Genomic DNA, 19,517 nt, shown 5'->3' on the forward strand with positions numbered 1-19,517 from the left:
GAGTTTATAAGCTTCATGAGAAGATCTATCTTCTGGAAGTGGCAAAAAAGAATGTCAGGATCCTCCTTTCAGTGGCTACTTTATTAAATGGAGGGGCTGTATCAGTACTGCTAAGCCCCCTGGGAGAAGCACATGTTGCTAAATTCATCCACATGACATATCAGCGCAGAAGTACATGAAAGTTCAGAATAAAAAATGAGAAATGTGTATGTTTCAAGACCTTCAAACATTTCCTCTGATGCTCTCATAGTCAATGAGCAAAATAGTACCTGAGAATTCTCATCAATGCTACTAATAAGATCTTGAGTAAAATACAAACAACTTAAATGAATCCAACATTTTCAGAGAAGACAGCAAACCTGTATACACACTATAGTATACCTACTAAAATACCCAGAAGTTCTAATTCTGTAGGAGCATACGTGTCCTTCAGAAGTAATACAAACACATGTGCATGCATTTACACTTACATCTGATTTTTAGCCGCTTGTCTCTGAGCTTTCCGTTCTTTCCTTTTTTGATCTGGTGGCTTAGCAAAAACAATTTCAATGTTTTCTCCCTCTAAATCTTTGCCATTCATTTCTTCCATTGCCTGAAGGAATTAACCAGACTTTAAATATACTTCTAAGCATATCTGAAGTTATTCACTTTATTCTATCTTTTAGAGTATAAATTTTAAAATTTGTTATGCAGAGCTAAAATAAAAACATAAAGCTGAAAAATTTTTTTAAATAATCAGACAGCATAGTATCATGGGTTCCAGAGTTACGCATTTCCTCTTAACTTGGCTCTCAAACCCAGGACTGCATGTATCAGTTTAGAAATCTTCCACTCAAAACTGTAAATAGGCTTCAATCTTTGCAAGCTGTTTCAATTAATGAAGTGACAGAACTGTCCTCTGAAAGTACAGATTTTGCAATACAGGAATAAATTTCTTAATGTCAGCACACACGCAAACACTACTAAAGCTAAAAATCAGTATATGTTTTTATTCTTTTACTTGTAATAAATGTAACTTTCTGTTTAAGCCAGAAGTCAAAAATTAGAATTTAACAGTATCACTCTGTCCACAAAAAAAAACCCACAACAAAACAAGCCACCACCAAAAAAAAAACCACCAAAAAAACCCACCAACACACACACACATACAATTCTCCTGGGTCCCAGTAACTGCTACAAGTTAAATTCAAGCGAGGGAATCCTAAAGATTCTACCACTTTCAGGAACTCTACATAGCTAAGCCTTTCATATCCTATGAAGACTCTTTCCATCACCTTCCTAAGCATTTGCTTTAAGGCATCTGGATGAGTAAGAAAAACTGCATCCCCTTGTATCCTGCATCCTCCCACAGAACATAAAAAACAGATACACTATAGGCAGGACAGGAATTATACTTTCCCTTCCTAACAACAGATGACAGGAGAAAAGAACACCAAGACGAGGCTAGCAATATCCAGGAATGACAATTACTCAATAGTCCAGCACCTCTCAACAAGAAGGTGCTTATTCCACACCATAAAAAGGAAGTAATTCCATTCCTGGAAAATAAAAAGATTACCTAAGTTTTTATCACTTGTCCTAGAGAAATTGCTTTAGAATCTAAACAATAATTTGGTGAGAGGTCATTCGACTGCTGGCAAATGTAAACACATATGATTATCTTAGATACTCATCAGCAGAATTACTTAGGATAGGGGCATCTAAGATCCACTTTTCAAGCTAGCAACTTCATCGTCCTAGGAGACACCCAGAGAGGACAAAGTTATCAGTGACAAAGTGTTATCCTTGCTCCAGAGAGCTTTTGCTCATGTTAAAAGCAGTATACAGCTTCTAAACATTATGTTTAGTCACGATTTAGACACACACAGAGTTACAGTCCACTTCACTTACCTTTACAGCACCATCCCGTTCATCAAAATGAATGAAAGCATAGTCTTTTAGCTTCTTCACTCGTTCTAGCTTTCCAAATTGACTGAAGGCCTTTTCTAGTATTTCCTCTGTTACAGTATTAGCAAGATTGCGTACAAACAAAACTTTTACCTAAAAAAAAAAAAAAAAAAATCCCTTAGAAGTATGGTCCACTAAACTCAGAATTAAGTTTTTCAAGTCACAGCTTTCGGCAATACTGAAAACATCGTTACATTTTTATGTACAGCGTTTTACACACATATACATATTTTATATATTCCCACAGCATGAGTTAACTCCAAAATTCCCTGACCAATGGAAATACTAAATCTGTTTTCAAACATGATTATGCAAGTATTAATATCCTGAAAGTCAAACCAATTTGTGTCAAAAGAATCCTAGCAGCAGTAATTTTCAACTCAGAACACTTTCAAACTTCAAAAAGGCAACCAGGCTTGGTTACACACAAAACAATTAACTTATCAAAACATTTCATTGTTTAGACAGGTTTTTGCTCAGGTATTTGCAGAACAGTCATCACTATAATATCTAGGTCAGAGGTGACAGGCCTGCAGCTCTCAAGCTGCTTAACTTGTGGCTCCCATGCTACAGCTACACCAAACACGTAGCATCAGGACTGTGCTTGCCTGAGGAGCATTCGGTGACAGTGAAGCCACAGCTAAAAGAGAGAATGCAGACGGAAGGGGATACTAAGGCTGACACTGCCAAGTCACCCTTGGACTTTCTACAAGTCAAACTGTGTACTTCCCTTGATGAACAACCACCTCCAAGTAAGTCTGAAAGTCTATTCCCTCTCCCAGCTCTCTGAAGCATGCAATATGGCTCTTAAGCTACACAAAGACTGCTATGTGGCTTACAAGATCAGAAAAGCTGGTTATCTTTCAGCTATTGATATATGCCCTCTGAAGTGCCTGACAGTGAATAAATCATCAATATAAATTTTCATCAACCACCAACTGCTTATGATAAAAAGAAAACACAGAGCAGTCTGACAAAGGCTTCAACTAGACTCTTATTTAATAGAGTAGACAACATACACCGGACACCAGGAATCACTTATGTTAGTGACCTGTTAGTATTCAAAGACTCATCCTTGTGTCCACACTGAGGTTGCACTAACTGACTGTATATTAGCATGCTTACATGATGTCATCCATGAGTTCTCGCAATTTACAAGTGTCTTTGACTTGTTGGGAAGTCTCTTCCATATACTGCAACCATGCTCTGACAGCACAGTCACCTCCTACTGCCAAAGAATGCCCAGTCTTATCTTCCTACAATGCATCTGCACATCAGCTGCAAGACCTGCAACTTCTATTCAGATCCCTTCTGCTACTAGTGGTGTCAAATTAGCTGATCACAAGAAGTGAATAATGTACATGGCAACAATGACTTCTTGCTCCTAACGCTGAACGTCAACACAAATAACACAGGGTATGAAGGGACCAAAGTAAGAGCAAGCATGCTTTGACTTTTGAAGCAGAGCTCTGATCTCTACTCCTGCCACATACAGGAATGCATTAAACCCAGACACCCTTTTTATAAGGATTACTGTGTAATTAAGTTACAAATAAACAGGACAGACTTCCATAAATCTCTGTCTCACGAGCTAAACTAGGATGGCATGCAAGAGTTTGGAAGAAGAGATACTACAGATCATAAATCTGACCCAGTCTGTCAACTCTAGTCTTCGGCAATAGTTACTCTTGCTGATTCTCAAATAAGTGTCATAACCAGCTCCACAAGGAAAGATGCTTCTTATCCTTTGTTAAGCTTCTCCTACATGTCTTGATGGCAAAAGCAACCTTTATTTCTTGTAACCCAATGTAATAACCATTTTTAGTAAACTGTCCTAATTGCTACCTTAATCTATTTCATGAAAACAAATTACAGGAAATTTTGTGATGTAATCAACATTTTTAAAAAACAGTAACTTTCAAACAAATGTCCCTTATTCCTGTACTTTGCAAAAGGACTAAAACTAGAATCAAATGAGGAACTCTAAGTAGCCTTCACTAATATATCCACAGTGACTGCATCAGTCATGATTAAAAACCTCAGAAATCACTTTTTTGTTATAAGATACACTAACACTTCTGAAGTGGTAAAAAGCAATTAATTGGATTTTTTTTTTCCCCAGTGTACACAAATCCATTCATCTCTAACAAGCTGACATTTTTTAACATCTTTGGTCATGTTACAGGTTAAAAGCATAGCTGAAGCAGTCAAAGAATATGTCAAAGCACAGGCTGGGAGAAGAGCCCATTTTTACTTTATCTAAGCTATCTAAAAGGGAGTTAAACAAAAAAAAAAGTCAGTCTTCTTCATGAAGGCTCATAGATTATAACACCAAGGATCCATACACACCTAACAAGCAACATACTCAGCAGCAGCATTTTCTCATAAAGGCAGAACTCACTTTTAAAACTGTTTAAGATGAGACTACCCCCATATCTTCTGGGATCTGCTCCTTTTCCTCCTCTTACTTATAGCAGAAACACTTCAGACTTCATTACCACAGTCTCCAAGGGTTACTAGCCCTGTCTCCTGTCCTGTAATCTACCAGGCAGCCACAAGCATAAGACTTTATTTAGCTGCTTAACCTGCCAGTCCAGAACATACTCTGTAGCCTCAGCCATGCTACAGAAATCAAGTAAAACATTTAGAAATGTATCTGCACTACAGGTGTAAGAGGCATCAAAATAACACTTAAAAGAAATTATGCTGTCAACACAGCTACTGCAAGTCAGAAAAAAGTTCACTTCAGAAATCTATTACTTACTCAGTTATACCCTGATCTGTCAGCACAAGCACTTATCTCCCATAGCACATATGTCTAGCTTCAGAATCCAGCTTTCTACCTCATCACGCTCAAGGTACTTCATATTTAAGGTAGCAGCCCATTTAAATTTTAAGTATGCTTCCATACAATACTCTCCACAGCATTTAAGCAAAAGTCTGAAGGAAAAAGGAAAAAGGCTCAAACAAACATTTCAGTAATTTAAATCACTAGCTGTCCATGTATTGATGAAGTGACATGCTGCTTCTGAGAAGTATTTAGAACAATGTTGTTCACCTGGCTACAAAGGCAAATTTGTCTTCAAGTTTGTTATTACAGACTTGCTTTTCTAGCAGTCTTGACAAGAAAACCACCAATGAGATGATTATTCTGATAAAAACAACTTACTCCTCCTACTCATGGTGTTTCCTCCAGAGCCTTCTACCCCAGGAATGTGTAAGACAAGGGTCAGTAGCTCTCCCTTTGCTCCCTACTGACAGTGCTCAGAAGCAATGTCAGCCAACCTGCAGCTTGCATCTGGGAGATTATTGACTACAGTAGCAGCTCAGCTGCTCTTAGGATAAAGACAGCAACAACAGAAAGTACACTTAACACTTTCAGAAGTGCCAGATGTGGTCAGTTTTTCCAAATATACAGTAAGCAGGCAAGAAAGACTGGAGTAGAGACTCTGCTTGTTGCAAGAATAAACTAAGGGACACAGCCAGCAAGAAAGGTCAGACACCAATGCTCGTCTCAGCTTCCACCTTCAGACACAAACTAGATGTTCTCTACCTTTTCAGTATTCTCACTTTGCCATATGTCTTCAACCCAAGCTCCATGCCCCATCTTTGGCATATGGCACTAGAAGCATACAAGTTGATTTTCTGCACGTTTTCCATACTTATGTTTCTTCCCTTTTCATGTCCCATTTCAAATACAAAAGAAGGCATTAACATGTACAAAAAACCCTATTAAATGGGGCAAACCACTATCAACCTTTAATTTCTTTAGCCTTTCACTCCTCACATCTGTAAACTTACTTAGGAAAGGTACCTGAATATGTCCCCCTATCACTTCCTGCTCATCTCTTCAGTCATGTCAGCAGAAGTTCCTGCTCATTTATTTTAAGTTTGCTGGATTAGGTCTCTTCTCTTTTGAGCCAAGAAGCTGAAGAGATAGATAGGCTACCATATTTAGAAAATGCCATCTTCAACAAATTTTGACTGAAAGACTCTTCCATGCTGCTGATAGTCTATGATGCTGGGCAAGAAAAACAGAAGTCTGCAGACAGGGCGGTCCACAAGCTTCTGTAAAACCTGTATTACAAAAGCAGCTTTTTCCCTAAAACGAGCCCCCAACCCCAACCCTTTTCCCTTATGGCTCACCAAAGAGGAGATCCCAGTCAAGCTATCTTACTAGGTCCACCAAAGTAGGACTCCAGCAAGTGACGTGTCTCAGATGAGAGTAAAAGCACAGACGAAAAGCAAGCAAAGAGAAAGAGATAAGGATATGGGCTAGCTAGAAGGTTCTATTAAACAACTCGGCTACACAACATAACGGAAAAAGACAGGGTTGGGCATTATCTGATGGGGAAAAAACAAAATCAGATAATTTGTTTCTGGCAAGGTATCACACACATATATGAAACAAATGCCAAAATATACTTCCAAACCATCCAGACTTCAGTTTCACTGAAATGTTCGAAATCAAAAATATTACTAGTTTTAGTATTTTAAGGAATTAACTCCCCCAAATTATAAATAAAGATACAGAGTTCCAAATATAAAACAATTGTCTAACTCCTTGGAAGTAACTGCTAAAGGCAAGTTTGAAAATACGTTTGTGCATCTTACTGACATGTTCCAATTCTGAAGTGATATACAAAGTTCCAGGGTTAAAAAGAATTAAGGGTTGTTCTGTGAGCATATGTTGATTTCTGTCCCTCTAAATATTAAGCTACAAAACGATTTTATAACTTTTGGAGTCATCACCACCACTTCCAAATAAGAAATTATGTATAGCAGCCCTACATGTCATTTTGGCAAGAATTATGTTCAGCATTCAGCCCTGGGAGCACAAAGTAGCATCTTTTAGATTTATAGCAATTCTAGAGTGTATCCACATCTTTATCATCTCATCTACAACACCTCTGTCAGGAAGGCTGAAAGCTGTTATTTAACTCAGGCTAATGTCAGGGAGTACTTACTCTGGAACAAGGCACTTTAAACATATTACGGTTCCCCTACAGCTTTATTACCTTTGCCATGACTTCAGGATCTGGGTCTTCTATAGGGTCAGCCCATTCAACCGTAACAACATTTCCCCATACTTTCACTTTGCCGCTCATTAACCTACGTCTGGCTTGAGCAGCAGTTTTGTGATCTTCATATTCAAGGAAACAGAAACCCCGATTCTTTTTCTTGTCATCAGGCTGATGATACAGTATGACATCTGTAAGTCCCTCTGAAATTAAGCAAAATATGTATTTGTTATGGCTTCAATCTATGAATTTTTATAAGTAGGAACTATCTTTCTGGTAAGTATGCATCTGATAAGTGATTCCAAAAAAGCATGAACACACTAGACTTTTGAGGCCGTGTACATAAATAAGTTTTCCTACTTTGAAGACTGACATTTTCAAGAGAGACATTAGACCCAGCTTAGGTTCCATTTTTATCAAGTGAAGAAAACTTAGTAGCTATAAAAGAGTACCTTCCCTCTAACTGAATGGAGAAGACATAAGGGAAGCCAAAAGCTGTGCTTTGTCGGTTCTCCTCTCAAACCCCTAAGTCACACCGCTGACAGCACGTGTTTTTTCCATGGATGTTGAAACAACAAGAGATCAAAGGTGCAAGATTTTAAAATATCTAAGTTTCAGTGTTCCTCCAAGGAACCTGAAGTGTATCGTTCAGTAACACAGAAAGCCATCCAATGTTACCTTTACCAGTTTATACACTGTTATCAGAGATCCTTATCAAATCAGTAAGAATTCTGAAGCACACAACTATGTTCTCCAACCTGTTTCAGTTTTGCCTTGAAAGGTTTTAAAACACCCATTAGTATTGAAAGAATTAAACCATCTATTCCTTTTGTATAGCTTTTTAAAACATTACACACTTACTCTCTGGGTAAAACTTGGAACCACACATCTAGTCTAATCACAAATATTTCAGCCCCCAGCACAACAGCTTAAAAGAAAAAAAAAAAAACAAAAAAAAAACCCAACCAAGCAAAAAAAACACCTAGAAGTTGGGACAAACGCTTGAGTGGTCTTCATTTGGATTCATCATCATTCAACCATAAGCAAAAAGACGGTGAAGAGAGTTCATCACTGATAATGTCTGACATCTTTCCAGCTCTACAAAGCATAGTTATTGACTCACCTGTTACTTTGCTAAATTCTTCAACAATCTGCTCCTTGGTTTTACTCTTAGGAATAGAACCAACAAAAAGCCTATTATTGGCAACAGAGATGCATACACCAATGTGTTTTCCAGAACGAATTTCATGGTTGTTGTACTGAAAGAAAAATAATTGGCCAATCATCAATTACAGATAATTTTCACTCCCCACCAACAGCAGCATATCAAGTATTTTACTTTTGCAAACATAGCACTGAGTAATATATTAAATTTGGAGAATATGCATCGTAAGAATGTGTTAAGCAACTGTTCTGAAGTATATCCATGTTCTCTAAGATAGCTCCACAACTTCAGTCAACAATTATTCTTCCCTTCTTGTTCAAGTCTCTTTCTTAATACAAGTTTCTTTAGAGACTTTTTCATGTGGAACCATGAAATGTACATCTTATGTCCAAGTCATCAAGGTCAAGGCTTCTCCCTTCACAACAGTGCAGAAAAAAAAAAAAGAAATTTCCTCTATAGACTGCATCTAGGAATTCTAATTTGTGTATAGTACAAAACAGGAGTTACAATTAAAGTCAGATTCCCTTCTGAAGTTCAACAGTTAGGAAAAGAAAGCAAGATGTGATCAGGTCTTCTCCACAAAATGTGCAAGAGCAATTGGCAAATATTTTCCAAAGCACATAAATTACACATGTAAAGATAGTAAACAGCAAGAACAACCTTCTACTGACTTGAAATCCTAAAACTTCTGTTCAAACGCTTCTCCCATAACAGATTGTTTAGAAGACACCCTGAACAAGTCAGCAGTTTAAGGAAAAAAAAAAAAAAAGTATTACTGTAGACATCTGTTGACAAAAAATGCCTTTCACTGAGATGCAGACACAGGCATGCATCATCCAAATAAGCAGAAGGGAGGTCAACTGGTGGTACATCAACCCCTTTCCAACTGGAAGCCCTGCAACAGACAGTTCTTTAGCTAGGAAATGTATTTTGTGGTCAGTATCTTATTGACAAGTAGCAGGATAGCTTTTTAAAATTTAATCTAGCTATTTATTCTACGAGTTATTTTGTGTTTAGTAGTAAAACTTCCGGCATAAGCAAGTTCTCCCACACCCCTTTTTACCTTGTGAACTAAAATCAGAGTGAAGATGGTTATTTTTTTATTTGTATTTTTCTTGTGCCAACAAAAACTACATCACTGAAAATTTTCAGAGCTAGGTAACTACAACAGAATGAGCTAAGGGGGAACTGTACACATGAAGAGGATCTGGAGTGGCATCTTCCCAATTATGTCTCAAACTGTATTAGGATACAGTAAAAGACTTCTATCTCCGTATCTGTTGCCCACATGACAGAGGACTCGTTCATTTTAAAGTAGGAAACAGCTGCATAGAAAGACTATATATGTTACTATGATCACTAATAAACAGATTTATACACATTAATGAAGAGACAAGAATACAGTAGCTCAGAGAAAATCCTTTAAAGAAACACCTTTAAAGCAGCTGATAGTTTATTAGTCCGGAAACAAGACACAAACTAATTCTGCATTAACCAAAGTGCACATTAGGATACATCTCTTTATATTAAGAAGCATTTTTATTACTGAGAGGGTGGTTAAACACTGGAATAGGCTTCCTAGAGAGGTGGTCAAGCCCCAAGCCTGTCAGTGTTTAAAAGAGCCATTTGGACAATGCCATTAATAACACTTTAACTTTCAGTCAGCCCTGAAGTGGCGAGACAGCTGGACTAGAGGATGGTTGTAGGTTCCTTCCAACTGACATGTTCTATTCTATATGGATAATAGAAGATCTTATCCAACTGTTCCAATTAAAGTCTAAGAGCACAATTTGGCTACATATTTAATCCAAAAAGAGCCTTGCATACAACTCATGGTAACCAAGTAATATTTCATAACTTTAAAAAATTAAAACATTATACCATTCTGCAATTCCACACTGACAGTAGTTTCTAGCAGCTTTTTCATACTACAATACATTAACTATTACTTTTCATTTTGTGTTTCTCATACCAGAAAATTCTTGAATAGAAGGTTAGTGGCTTTTAGGTAAATAGTTTGCACACCATCTGTAAACTTAGATTAGACATGAACAGGCCCAAATCATCATCTGGGTAAAGTGCCAAAACAGTCAGGCTACCAAATTAGCTATGTCAGCATACTGCTTTCCCCTCCTGTCACTGCTGAATCAATGCCTGAAGTTAGGAACAGAGGTATTACTACCCTCTAGATCTTAAAACTTTTTTTTTTTTTTTTGGCCAAGTTCTGTAGGAACCTATTCACAAACAGGTTGAAGTATGCATAAGGTCTGTCTTGTCATTTTATCCACTTAAAACTTTCACCAGCAATTTTAGTTTATTTACAGCATCAAATAGCAAACTGTACTGCTACGCATAGCTGGCAAACTGCTTAAGGGGCATATTTGCATAACCCACCTGTACCAGCACTTTGATCAAGTTTACACTTGCTCTAGTCAAAAATACACTGTAAGCTATTACAGTTTTCAGCGTGCTTTCCTACAAGCTTCACCTCACAAGTATCTACCCTGTACATGTCTATGGTAACCATAATGACTCAGAAATCTTTGGAAAAACTGAAATCTAACAATTTCATATGAACAGGTGTGGAAAAGAACACAACCGGAGTTGTAATTCTTCAACAGTGTAAAACAGAAGGTAAACACAAACGTGTTAACAGTGAAAAAAAATGCCCAAGGTTTAAGAAAAAAACAAAAAAAAATCAAATCAGACTTCTGATAGTGATTATGTGAACATTCAACATGTCATTTCTATTTAACCAGAAAAGATCAACCATGCTGGATTAAGTACTATTCATAAAATTAACTACTGTTCATATCTGTAAGTCTGCTCAGTATCAGGCCACATCATCACTCCATTTTTGTCTCAAGCACAGTCCCAGAAGTATTTCAAACACAATTTAGGGATTTCTTCCCTTTAAGTGGCTTAAAAATGCATATGCATAAACAAAATCAAGGCTTGAACCTTTAAATCACAAGATTTCTTCTTGTTAATGAACAGGGTAAATCAACATTAAGTTTAACAAAAAACTTTAGTTCAGTTTTACATTAAATTGTTATAGCAACTGTGGAGATACAATAGCCACACAAATACAAACTGTATGTACAAATTGCATGCAAAATACATTACACCAACTACAACAGCCTGAAGACAGGTCAGTTTATTCTCTGCTGCAGTTTAGGTATTGACAAAACCTCATAGCTGTCTCTTATTATTCAGAAGCTTACAGGCAATGCAGAGATTTTAATTCTCATTTTTGCTGTATTTCACAGACTCCTAAATGGAAGAAAAGAAGCCTCTTGGAAGAAGATGGCAAATAATAGAATCACCCCTAACTCAGGGAGTCCAGAGAGCTAGGAAGTTGCACACATATCAAAAGATTACGGGTAGTATCAGAAAGAGCAATACCAGTTAAAACACTAGGATGTTAAAATGTCTAGGACCAAGGGTTCAGCATTTCTAGTAAGTTTTTCAGCAGCCTCTCTCATGCACATGTAACTAATACAAGTGATAGACCCACAATTTTCAACTGAGCTCTACAGCCATATTTTGCTAGTACCCCTGCAAATCACTCTGACAACTTGGGAAACTCGTAATACACCAAATTAGCCAGACAACTATGGTTGGAACCATTCAAAAGCTGAAAAATGCCACAGAATCCAATTTAAAACTAACCCTGCCCTCGATAAGGTTAGCATGAAGACTGAAAAACTGATCCAATTGCAACATTTTTCAACTACTACACTCAGTGGCTATTTAACTGAAAAACTGAACACAATGCTTTTTTTTCCCTGCATATCAAAGATCAGCTATAAAGGGATATTAAGTACCTCCTTCCCTTGTATCATTTAGTGGAAGGCTAAGGCCAGAATCTGATGTTACTTTTATGGAAACACAACCTGAATGACTTTTCAGAGCGTGCTGCCTTTAAGGAAAATCCAGCTAAGTGAAGAAAAATTCTTTTCTGTTCATTTACTAGGTGCCTCTGAGAATGCATTTGATTTGCTTCACTGTTTTGCTAAGTCATGTGCGTAACTCTTTAAGAGTTCACACACAATATAAATAGCTAGGTTGACAATTAAAGTACAAAGAGGTATACACACTTATCCTCAGCATATCTGGATTGCATACAGAACACCATTCTTATTTAAAAAGCTAAACAACATATACCAGATATTTTTGTACTTCTCACTTTTTTAGACATTTCTGTACTTTTTCAAAACATTCCCATCTGTAGCTTAATTTGTCTCTACCAACTGACTTACATTATTAATATGTCAGTAGGGTACCTTAATGGTTTAAGATGTACCTTAATACAAAAGAAGAGAGTTTAACCCTATTAATACAGTATCAGTACACCTCAGAATTAGTATGGTTAGCACTCTCGATCTTGGCCATATCAATGTAGTAGTAACTAGCTCAAAAACCTCAAATTCAACTTAACTTGGAAAAGAAAGGAGCCGTGCAAAGATCAGGGCAGCATTTTCTTCCCTCTTCTTTTTCAGTAATGGATACTTTAATGCATAAAACCGGGAAAGCTTATTCAGAGTAACCTACTCCTTTTATCAAACTACTTCACAACTCTGCATAAAACAGAAGACAGTTTTTAACCTGGCAGGATTATGACTTTCTCCAGGCAGCTGCAGCAAACAGAACAGACCTTAACACTCAACAGTGGTTATCTGACATCTGAAGTATCTTATGAAATTCTGTGACTTCAGAGGCATTTTTCCAGCACGGAGCCCTCTGCTGGTGCACCAGCAAAACAGGAATCACAGACAACCCGACCAACACTTCCCATGTACCACAGCAACTCAAACACCAGTTCTCTCCAAAACTCAGCCAGACCAGACACCTCAGAAATCACTATTGTTAATACAACTTTTGTTAATAATAAAGGTCTGTCTAACTGGACCAAACAGAAGTCCATCAGCTTTCTTTTTTTCTTCCCCCTCCCCTGTCCCTAATACAGCCAGTAAAAAATTATATACAATGTAGAAATATTTAAAAACACCTAGAGGACATTTATGAAGTTATCTAACAACGACAGTTTCATCTTAAGCATCACAATCAGGACAACTGCTAATAAGCCAGAGAGTATTCTTAAAAAAAATAATCCAAGTAAGAAAACTTACCAATTTAACAGCTTCCTGAGCTGCCTCTTTAGTACAAAAAGTGACAAAAGCATATCCTCTATTTAGACCAGTTAGTGGATCCATCATTAAGCGGAGATCCCATATAGGGCCAGCTTTCTCAAATAATGGAACAAGTTCATCTTCAAACAAGTCTCTTGGAATCTTGCCCACAAATATCTACAACAGACACACAGAGTGTTTTTTATAAAAAAAGTCTTTTCAATGAATAAGAATACACCAACATAAACATTTCCTTCTTACCTCTGTACCAACAGAAGGTTGTTGTCCTGAATATACAGACTCTGGAGGAGGCCCACCATACTTTCTCTGTCCAGTAGTCACATCAAGAGTGTAGCCGGTTCTCTCCAAGAGTGCCTTCAAGTAAGAAACTTGAAATTTTAAAATCATATACAAATTGAGCTAGTTTAGATGCACCTCATTCACAAAGAGACATGCTTATAATTCCTCTTAAACTGCACTGCTTTGAAATTCCCACAGGCAACCAAGCCTACTGCTAGTACTTCAACAAGAAACTTGCCAAACAACTATTAGGTAAAGAAACACTGCTAGAAAATTAGAGATTCATACAGAGTTTTCCCAATTCCTTCATTTTCATACAAAAAAAAAAAAAAAGGCCAAGTAATAGAACAGTGAGTTTCCCTTTAATTAGAAAGATCTTAGTCTGAGCCACTTCTTGTTTTGGCATGTCCAATCTTGCAAACATTTATGCACAGGAGTTCCCTTCACTTAATGAGATTACTCATAAGTGTGAAGTTAAAGAACACATGTTTAAGTGCTTACACCCCTGGAACACTGTACAGACGGACTACTTCAGGTATCCAGACACTGAAGTGATAGCACTACTTGCTCTCTCCTATCCTCTCACCCCCACCCTCAAATTCCTTGTGGGCAACAGCATCCCAACACAAACGATTCTTGCTAGAATCACTGCATACAGTTACAGATACACTACCAATTTAAAATGTTAAGAGGAAATTCAGCACACAAATATATGAGAAATTTCTCAGAAATCAGTCTTTCTTAATAATTCTGTACTAAGACAAATCAACTCTACGCACAAAGAAACAGCACATTAAACAGCCTAATTATAACCAAGAGTTAGTAATTTCACAACTGGAAAATTGCAAAGTTATTTTAAATGCTATAGCCATCAGCAGTAAAAGCTATACTACTTCAAGTTAATTAACAAAGTCCTCCTATTATTATTGTTGTTTCATGTGACAGTGACAACAACTGTATCACTTTTTTCAAAATTACAATTAAGGGCATCCCAGCCTCAAAGTCAGGAGAAAAAAGATTTTCTAGTTTCACAAGCTACATAGTTACTTGTAACACATAACACGTTCATTTTGCACTTTACACATAAAAAGTTAAAAGATGAAAGATTCTCTTGCTTTTTAAGACATCAACTAAGCGTGCCTAGGTGGTTTTCCTTTCCTTACGCCCTGGTAAAGTCGGTAATCACAGAATTTTAAAATAAACCACAGCATGCCTAACTCTTGAGACAAAAGTCTACTGCTAGCAGAAGACTTGGTCCAAGAAATAAGGTGTCCATTACTAAGACAGTTTGGGGTTCAGTTTATGAGAACATCAGTTATGTTGTAAGAAGTGGACTAAATCCATTACAATCTGTTTTGTCAGACACATACAGTATCTCCTCCCTGTGGTGGAGCTGCTTTACACCTGAACTGAAACACCACCACCACCCCACCCCCCCAAAAAAAAAAACAGACAAGAAAATAAAAAAAACCCAACCACCAGTAGCTGAAGTTAGGAATTCTAAACTCCAAGATCCATGCTGACAAGTTTCAAAAAACTTAACTGTGAAACAATTTAACTGCCTTAACTAGACATAATGCAAACTGTCAAATTTTCTTCACTTTTACATACATTCAGATACAGTAATTAACAGTATATTAACTTTCCTCATGAAAATGAAAAAGTGTAAGACAAAAATGCAAGTGACAGCTTTCAAGAATGACAAATATTCTAAAATAGCCTTTTTAAGAAAAGCACAGTTCCAAAAGTATCAAGGTATCTGTCCTGACAGCTTTGAAAAACCACAGACAGACTGCTATCTTCTATCATTTAGTCACATACCTTAATTTTTGCCTCATCTGGTCCTTTGCTAGAATCTGCCACCTTGGTCCCCTGTTTTTCCCTCTGCCTGTACGTCTTCATGACTCCACATAAAAAGGCACTTTTGTTCTGCAAAAGACACATTAACCTGCAGTTCTGAAAAGATGACAAGCCAGAATCTAGTTTTACCTTGAACTAACGCAATGCTTGTTTTAGGTATCACATATGGATCGCTCAAGAGGCTTAAGCAAACCTCTTATCAGTCAAGTAGCAGTTTATCCTTCAACAATTATATTTTAAATTGCTTAACATTACCTGAACATGTGAGAGATCACTGTCTTTAAACTGCTGAAGCACTGCCAATGCACCTTCTTCATTAAATTCCTTTAAAGCTTCAATAGCTCTTTCATCTAGATCACTATGTGCAACTAGCCCTAAAGAAAAAAAAAAAATTACTGATTATATTTGGGCAGTAATCTTAGTTTAACCACATTTAATAGATCTAACATGTTCCAGTGACCCCTAAATCAATCGCTGATTAACGTAAGTTACTATACCTAAAAAATCACTTAGTCCTCCTAAAGGTAAACACTGAAGTGTATTCAACCTTTTATTAATCAAAAAAGAGTCAAAAGAAGTTAAGATTCAGAGTAACAGTTAACACATTTATGTATTTGTTTGACTTCTGCGAGACCCAGATATTATAGGGGCCAAGGATTCAGAAGGATCAAAACCTGACTTAAGTTTGCGTAGCAACGGTACCTTGGTATGTTTTGAGAAGACTATGAAGACAAGTAAACTGCAGCGCTAGAAGTGACCACCGCAATCCAAAAAACAAGCTTAAAAAATGCTAGCTACTACCATGTCTGAGAGAACCAATACAATAAATAGCCTTTGCATCCATGAACCCAAATACTATGTCACGAAGCATCATTTAGATGAAGAGATGAACACCAAGGCTTCAGTTACTTGCATTTACCTACAACTATGTAAAAGATGCTCAAGGACCACTTCACCTACTCCTCATAAAACTCATCTGTTGACTAGTCCATCTGTTGCTATGGTCACCTGCATACTTCTCCTTCCCACCCCAAGTGGCATGGCCCAAGACTTTTGTCTGTAAAATACTATGACAAATTAAGGCGCTGAATGGAAAACATCCATAGATTTTGGTAAGACTGCAGTTCCCATACTTTTGGAAACCACAAAAAGTTGCTATTTTAGCCCAAAGACAGCAGAATCCAATAAAATATTGTAAGTGCGATTTTGCAAGTCTTACATCTTACCTGCAACGTAAATTTCATCTAGTTTTTCAGCAACTTTCTGTGGTAAACCAGCATCAAGCAATGTCTGGAAATGCTCAGAATGGGTAACTGCAGCAGAAGTATCCATGGGCTCTTCAGTACCATTCCCATTAACATGTTCAGTAGCCATGTTTCCAGATATCTGTTCAAATGCAATAAGCATCATAATTAAGCTAAAAATATCTTCAAGTAGAACAATTCAAACGACAATACATGCAACGGACTGCCTTATTCTTGCGAGAAAAAAAAAAAAAAATCGCAGACCACTTCCCTGATACTTTCTGACTTTGGAAGACGCACAAAATTCCTCAAAAGAAGCACTAACACAAAGGAAAGCCCTAACACCACTGCCTAGCGGGGGTGGGGTAGCTTTCACTGCAGGTTTTACACAACCCAGCCAGACACTCTGACTCACCTCCCTCTCTCTGTCTCTCTAACACACTCCCTGAGAGGCTCTGAACAAGTTAGAAATGGAGCAAGAAGCCAATGGCGGGGGTGGGAGGAAGAGCAAACCTGCCACATGCAGCCGCCGCTACCGCGATACCGTCACTGACACCCGCTGCTGCCTCCACCTCCCGTCGCAAACTCGCTGCCCCCCGGAGCGAGCCGCCTCTCCAGGCCCCAGGGGCGGCCGGGATCCCTTCCCGCCTCCACTCCGGTGTCGGCCGGGCAAGCGAGAGGAACAAAGCGCTCTTCCCAGTCCGCACCCACCCACGGTGGCGGCGGCAGCGGCAGCCGCCATGAGCCCGATGGAAACACGTGCTCTGCGCGTTCAGATGTCCTACAACTTCCTCCAGTGACCGACTTCCCCCCCCTCCCCGCCACACTCCCGCAGGAGGAGCAGCTCCCCCCCACCCCAAGCCCCAGCCATTCCCCACCTCTCCCCCTATTCCCCCTGGAGAGCGGTTGCAACACCCCGGGCCCGATTTCACCACCCGGCCGGGAGCTCGCGGCGCCTCCCGGCCCCGCCGCCGCCGCCACCCCCCCCCCAGCCACACTTCTCCCCGAAACAATGCAGGGGCCCGCCGCCAGCCCCGTCTCCTGGCCGGGAAACGCCGCTGCCCGCCGCCCACCGCCTCACGACGTGACTGGCGGCACGCGAGACCCGAGCCGCCCCCCTCCCCACGCACACGCCGGGCACCGAGGTCGCGGCTCGCCCCGCTGCGGAGCGGCTGCCCCCCGGCCCGGCCCGGCCGGCCCCTCACGGGCAATGAATGGAGCGGCGGAGCCGGCAGGACAATGAGGCGAGAGCCACGCGCCCCGCGCGGGGACGGCTCGGGTGCCCCCAGCCGCCGCCTCCCCCGCGCCGGCCAGCTGCCGGGCCTAGTGCGCGGGCACCGGCCCAGCCCGGCCGCCCCCCGCCCGACAGCAGCGGCCACGAAGGCAGCCAGCTCCTCCACCCATCACGCAGCGCCTGGCAGTCGGGCCCCGGCCCGACAGCGCTGCAGGGCCCCGGCGTGCGCCTCCCGCCCCGCCCGCCGGCACCCCTCCGCCGCCTCTACCCCCTCTGCCGCCCGGCCCCGGCCCTGCCCCGGCCCGCTCCCACCCCGCTCCGCAGGCGGCTCCCGCCGCCGCTCCGAGCCGCGCCGAGCCCGAGCCCGCCGGCCTGCCCGCCGGCGCCCAGCGCCTGACCTGTCGCTGCGGGGGCGAAACGCCGTGCGAAGGGGCTCGGGGCGCGGCTAGCGGCTCGGCGTGCTGAGGAGCTGCCCCCCTTCTCCGCTCCCTCGGTGTGTCCGGACAGTGTGCTGGAGCTGGCGTAAAATGGCGGCCGCTCGAGCGCTCACGCCGCTGCTGGCACCAACCCCAGCCCCTTCCACTCGGCTCGGGGGGGGCGGGGGGGGCGGGGGGGGAGAGGAGGAGGTGCCGCGCGCGCTGGCGCAGCCCCAAACCCGGGGTCTCCCAGGCAGCTCCGCAAGGGTTATCGCCTCGCCCCGCCCGCCGGGCTGCCCGCGCGCGCCCGCCCCGCCCCGCCCTCGCGCGCGCGCGCGCACCGCCTCCTGCCCTCCCCGCCGTCCCCTACGCGCTCTGCGTCCCGTGCGGAGCGGCGCGCGCCGCCCTCCCCCTCCCGCCCGGGCCGGAGCGGCAGCCGGCAGGGGCGCGCCGCGCTCGCGCACACGCAGGCCGCGCGCTGCCGAGAGGGGAGGAGGCGGCGGGACGGTCCCCGCGGGGGGACGACGCGTTGCGGGGCGCGCCCGGCCTCCCCGGCCCCTTCCGCGCCGCCCCTGCACCTGTGCGGGCGCCGCGCGAAAAACGGCGCTGGCGGAGCGGCTGGCCGGGCCGGCCGGGGATTGGGCGAGCCGCCGTTCCCACGGCGCGCAGGTGGCACAAAGGGGACCGCCGCGGCCGGAGGCGGGGAGTCCCGGCCCGCGGCGGGGCGGGGTGGGACGGGACGGAGGAGACAAAGCCACGCAGACAAAGGGAGGGGAGAGCGGCGCTTTGTGTGGCTGCCGGCCAGCCGAGAGCCCGGCAGCGCTCCGCTCCCGCTGCAACCGCGCTCGGCGTTCCCGCTTGGGAGGCGGGAGGCGCCTCACCCCCTTCCCTGAGGGGCGCCCGGGGCTCCCCGCCTCAGGCGGGCTCCCCCTCTTAGGCGGGCTCTCCCCCCCGGCCGCCGCCCGCCCCGCCGCAACCGTCGTGCGGAGGGAGCCTTTTTCCAAGGGGAACGGGAGTTTTGCCTGGGTGGCAGCGCGGGGCGGTGAAGCCTGCGAAGCGGCGTTAAACGGCCCCGGGCGGCGGGGTGAGGAGGAGCGGGCAGGAGCCCCGGGGCCCGGGTAGCTCAACCCAAATTCCACAGCGTGCCCGCATAAAGGAGGCCTTTGCCCGGCAGCCGCCCTCCAGGCGTCCGTTCGCG

The 19,517-nt window shown here is 42.2% G+C and overlaps 1 protein-coding gene across 4 annotated transcripts in view; it reads right to left on the reverse strand.

The window, feature by feature from the left end:
• The window catches only part of SYNCRIP (synaptotagmin binding cytoplasmic RNA interacting protein), a 26,367-nt gene extending 7,884 nt beyond the window's left edge, over positions 1-18,483 (reverse strand). For 3 of the 4 annotated variants that reach the window (XM_074895988.1, XM_074895987.1, XM_074895986.1), the window contains exons 1-10: positions 18,302-18,435; positions 16,652-16,811; positions 15,681-15,799; positions 15,387-15,494; positions 13,527-13,640; positions 13,266-13,442; positions 8,092-8,227; positions 6,966-7,171; positions 1,891-2,040; positions 471-592 (exon numbers count right to left, since the gene is read on the reverse strand). In XM_074895988.1, coding sequence (XP_074752089.1) covers positions 471-592; positions 1,891-2,040; positions 6,966-7,171; positions 8,092-8,227; positions 13,266-13,442; positions 13,527-13,640; positions 15,387-15,494; positions 15,681-15,799; positions 16,652-16,799 — 1,280 coding nt within the window. In that variant the 5' untranslated portion in view covers positions 16,800-16,811; positions 18,302-18,435. Of the gene's footprint in view, positions 1-470; positions 593-1,890; positions 2,041-6,965; positions 7,172-8,091; positions 8,228-13,265; positions 13,443-13,526; positions 13,641-15,386; positions 15,495-15,680; positions 15,800-16,651; positions 16,812-18,301 lie in introns of all 4 variants that reach the window. The other variant, XM_074895989.1, reaches the window with a different exon arrangement.
• Between the last annotated feature and the right edge of the window lie 1,034 nt (positions 18,484-19,517).

Source organism: Athene noctua, chromosome 1 (assembly GCF_965140245.1).
Source record: "Athene noctua chromosome 1, bAthNoc1.hap1.1, whole genome shotgun sequence".
Lineage (NCBI taxonomy): Eukaryota > Metazoa > Chordata > Aves > Strigiformes > Strigidae > Athene > Athene noctua.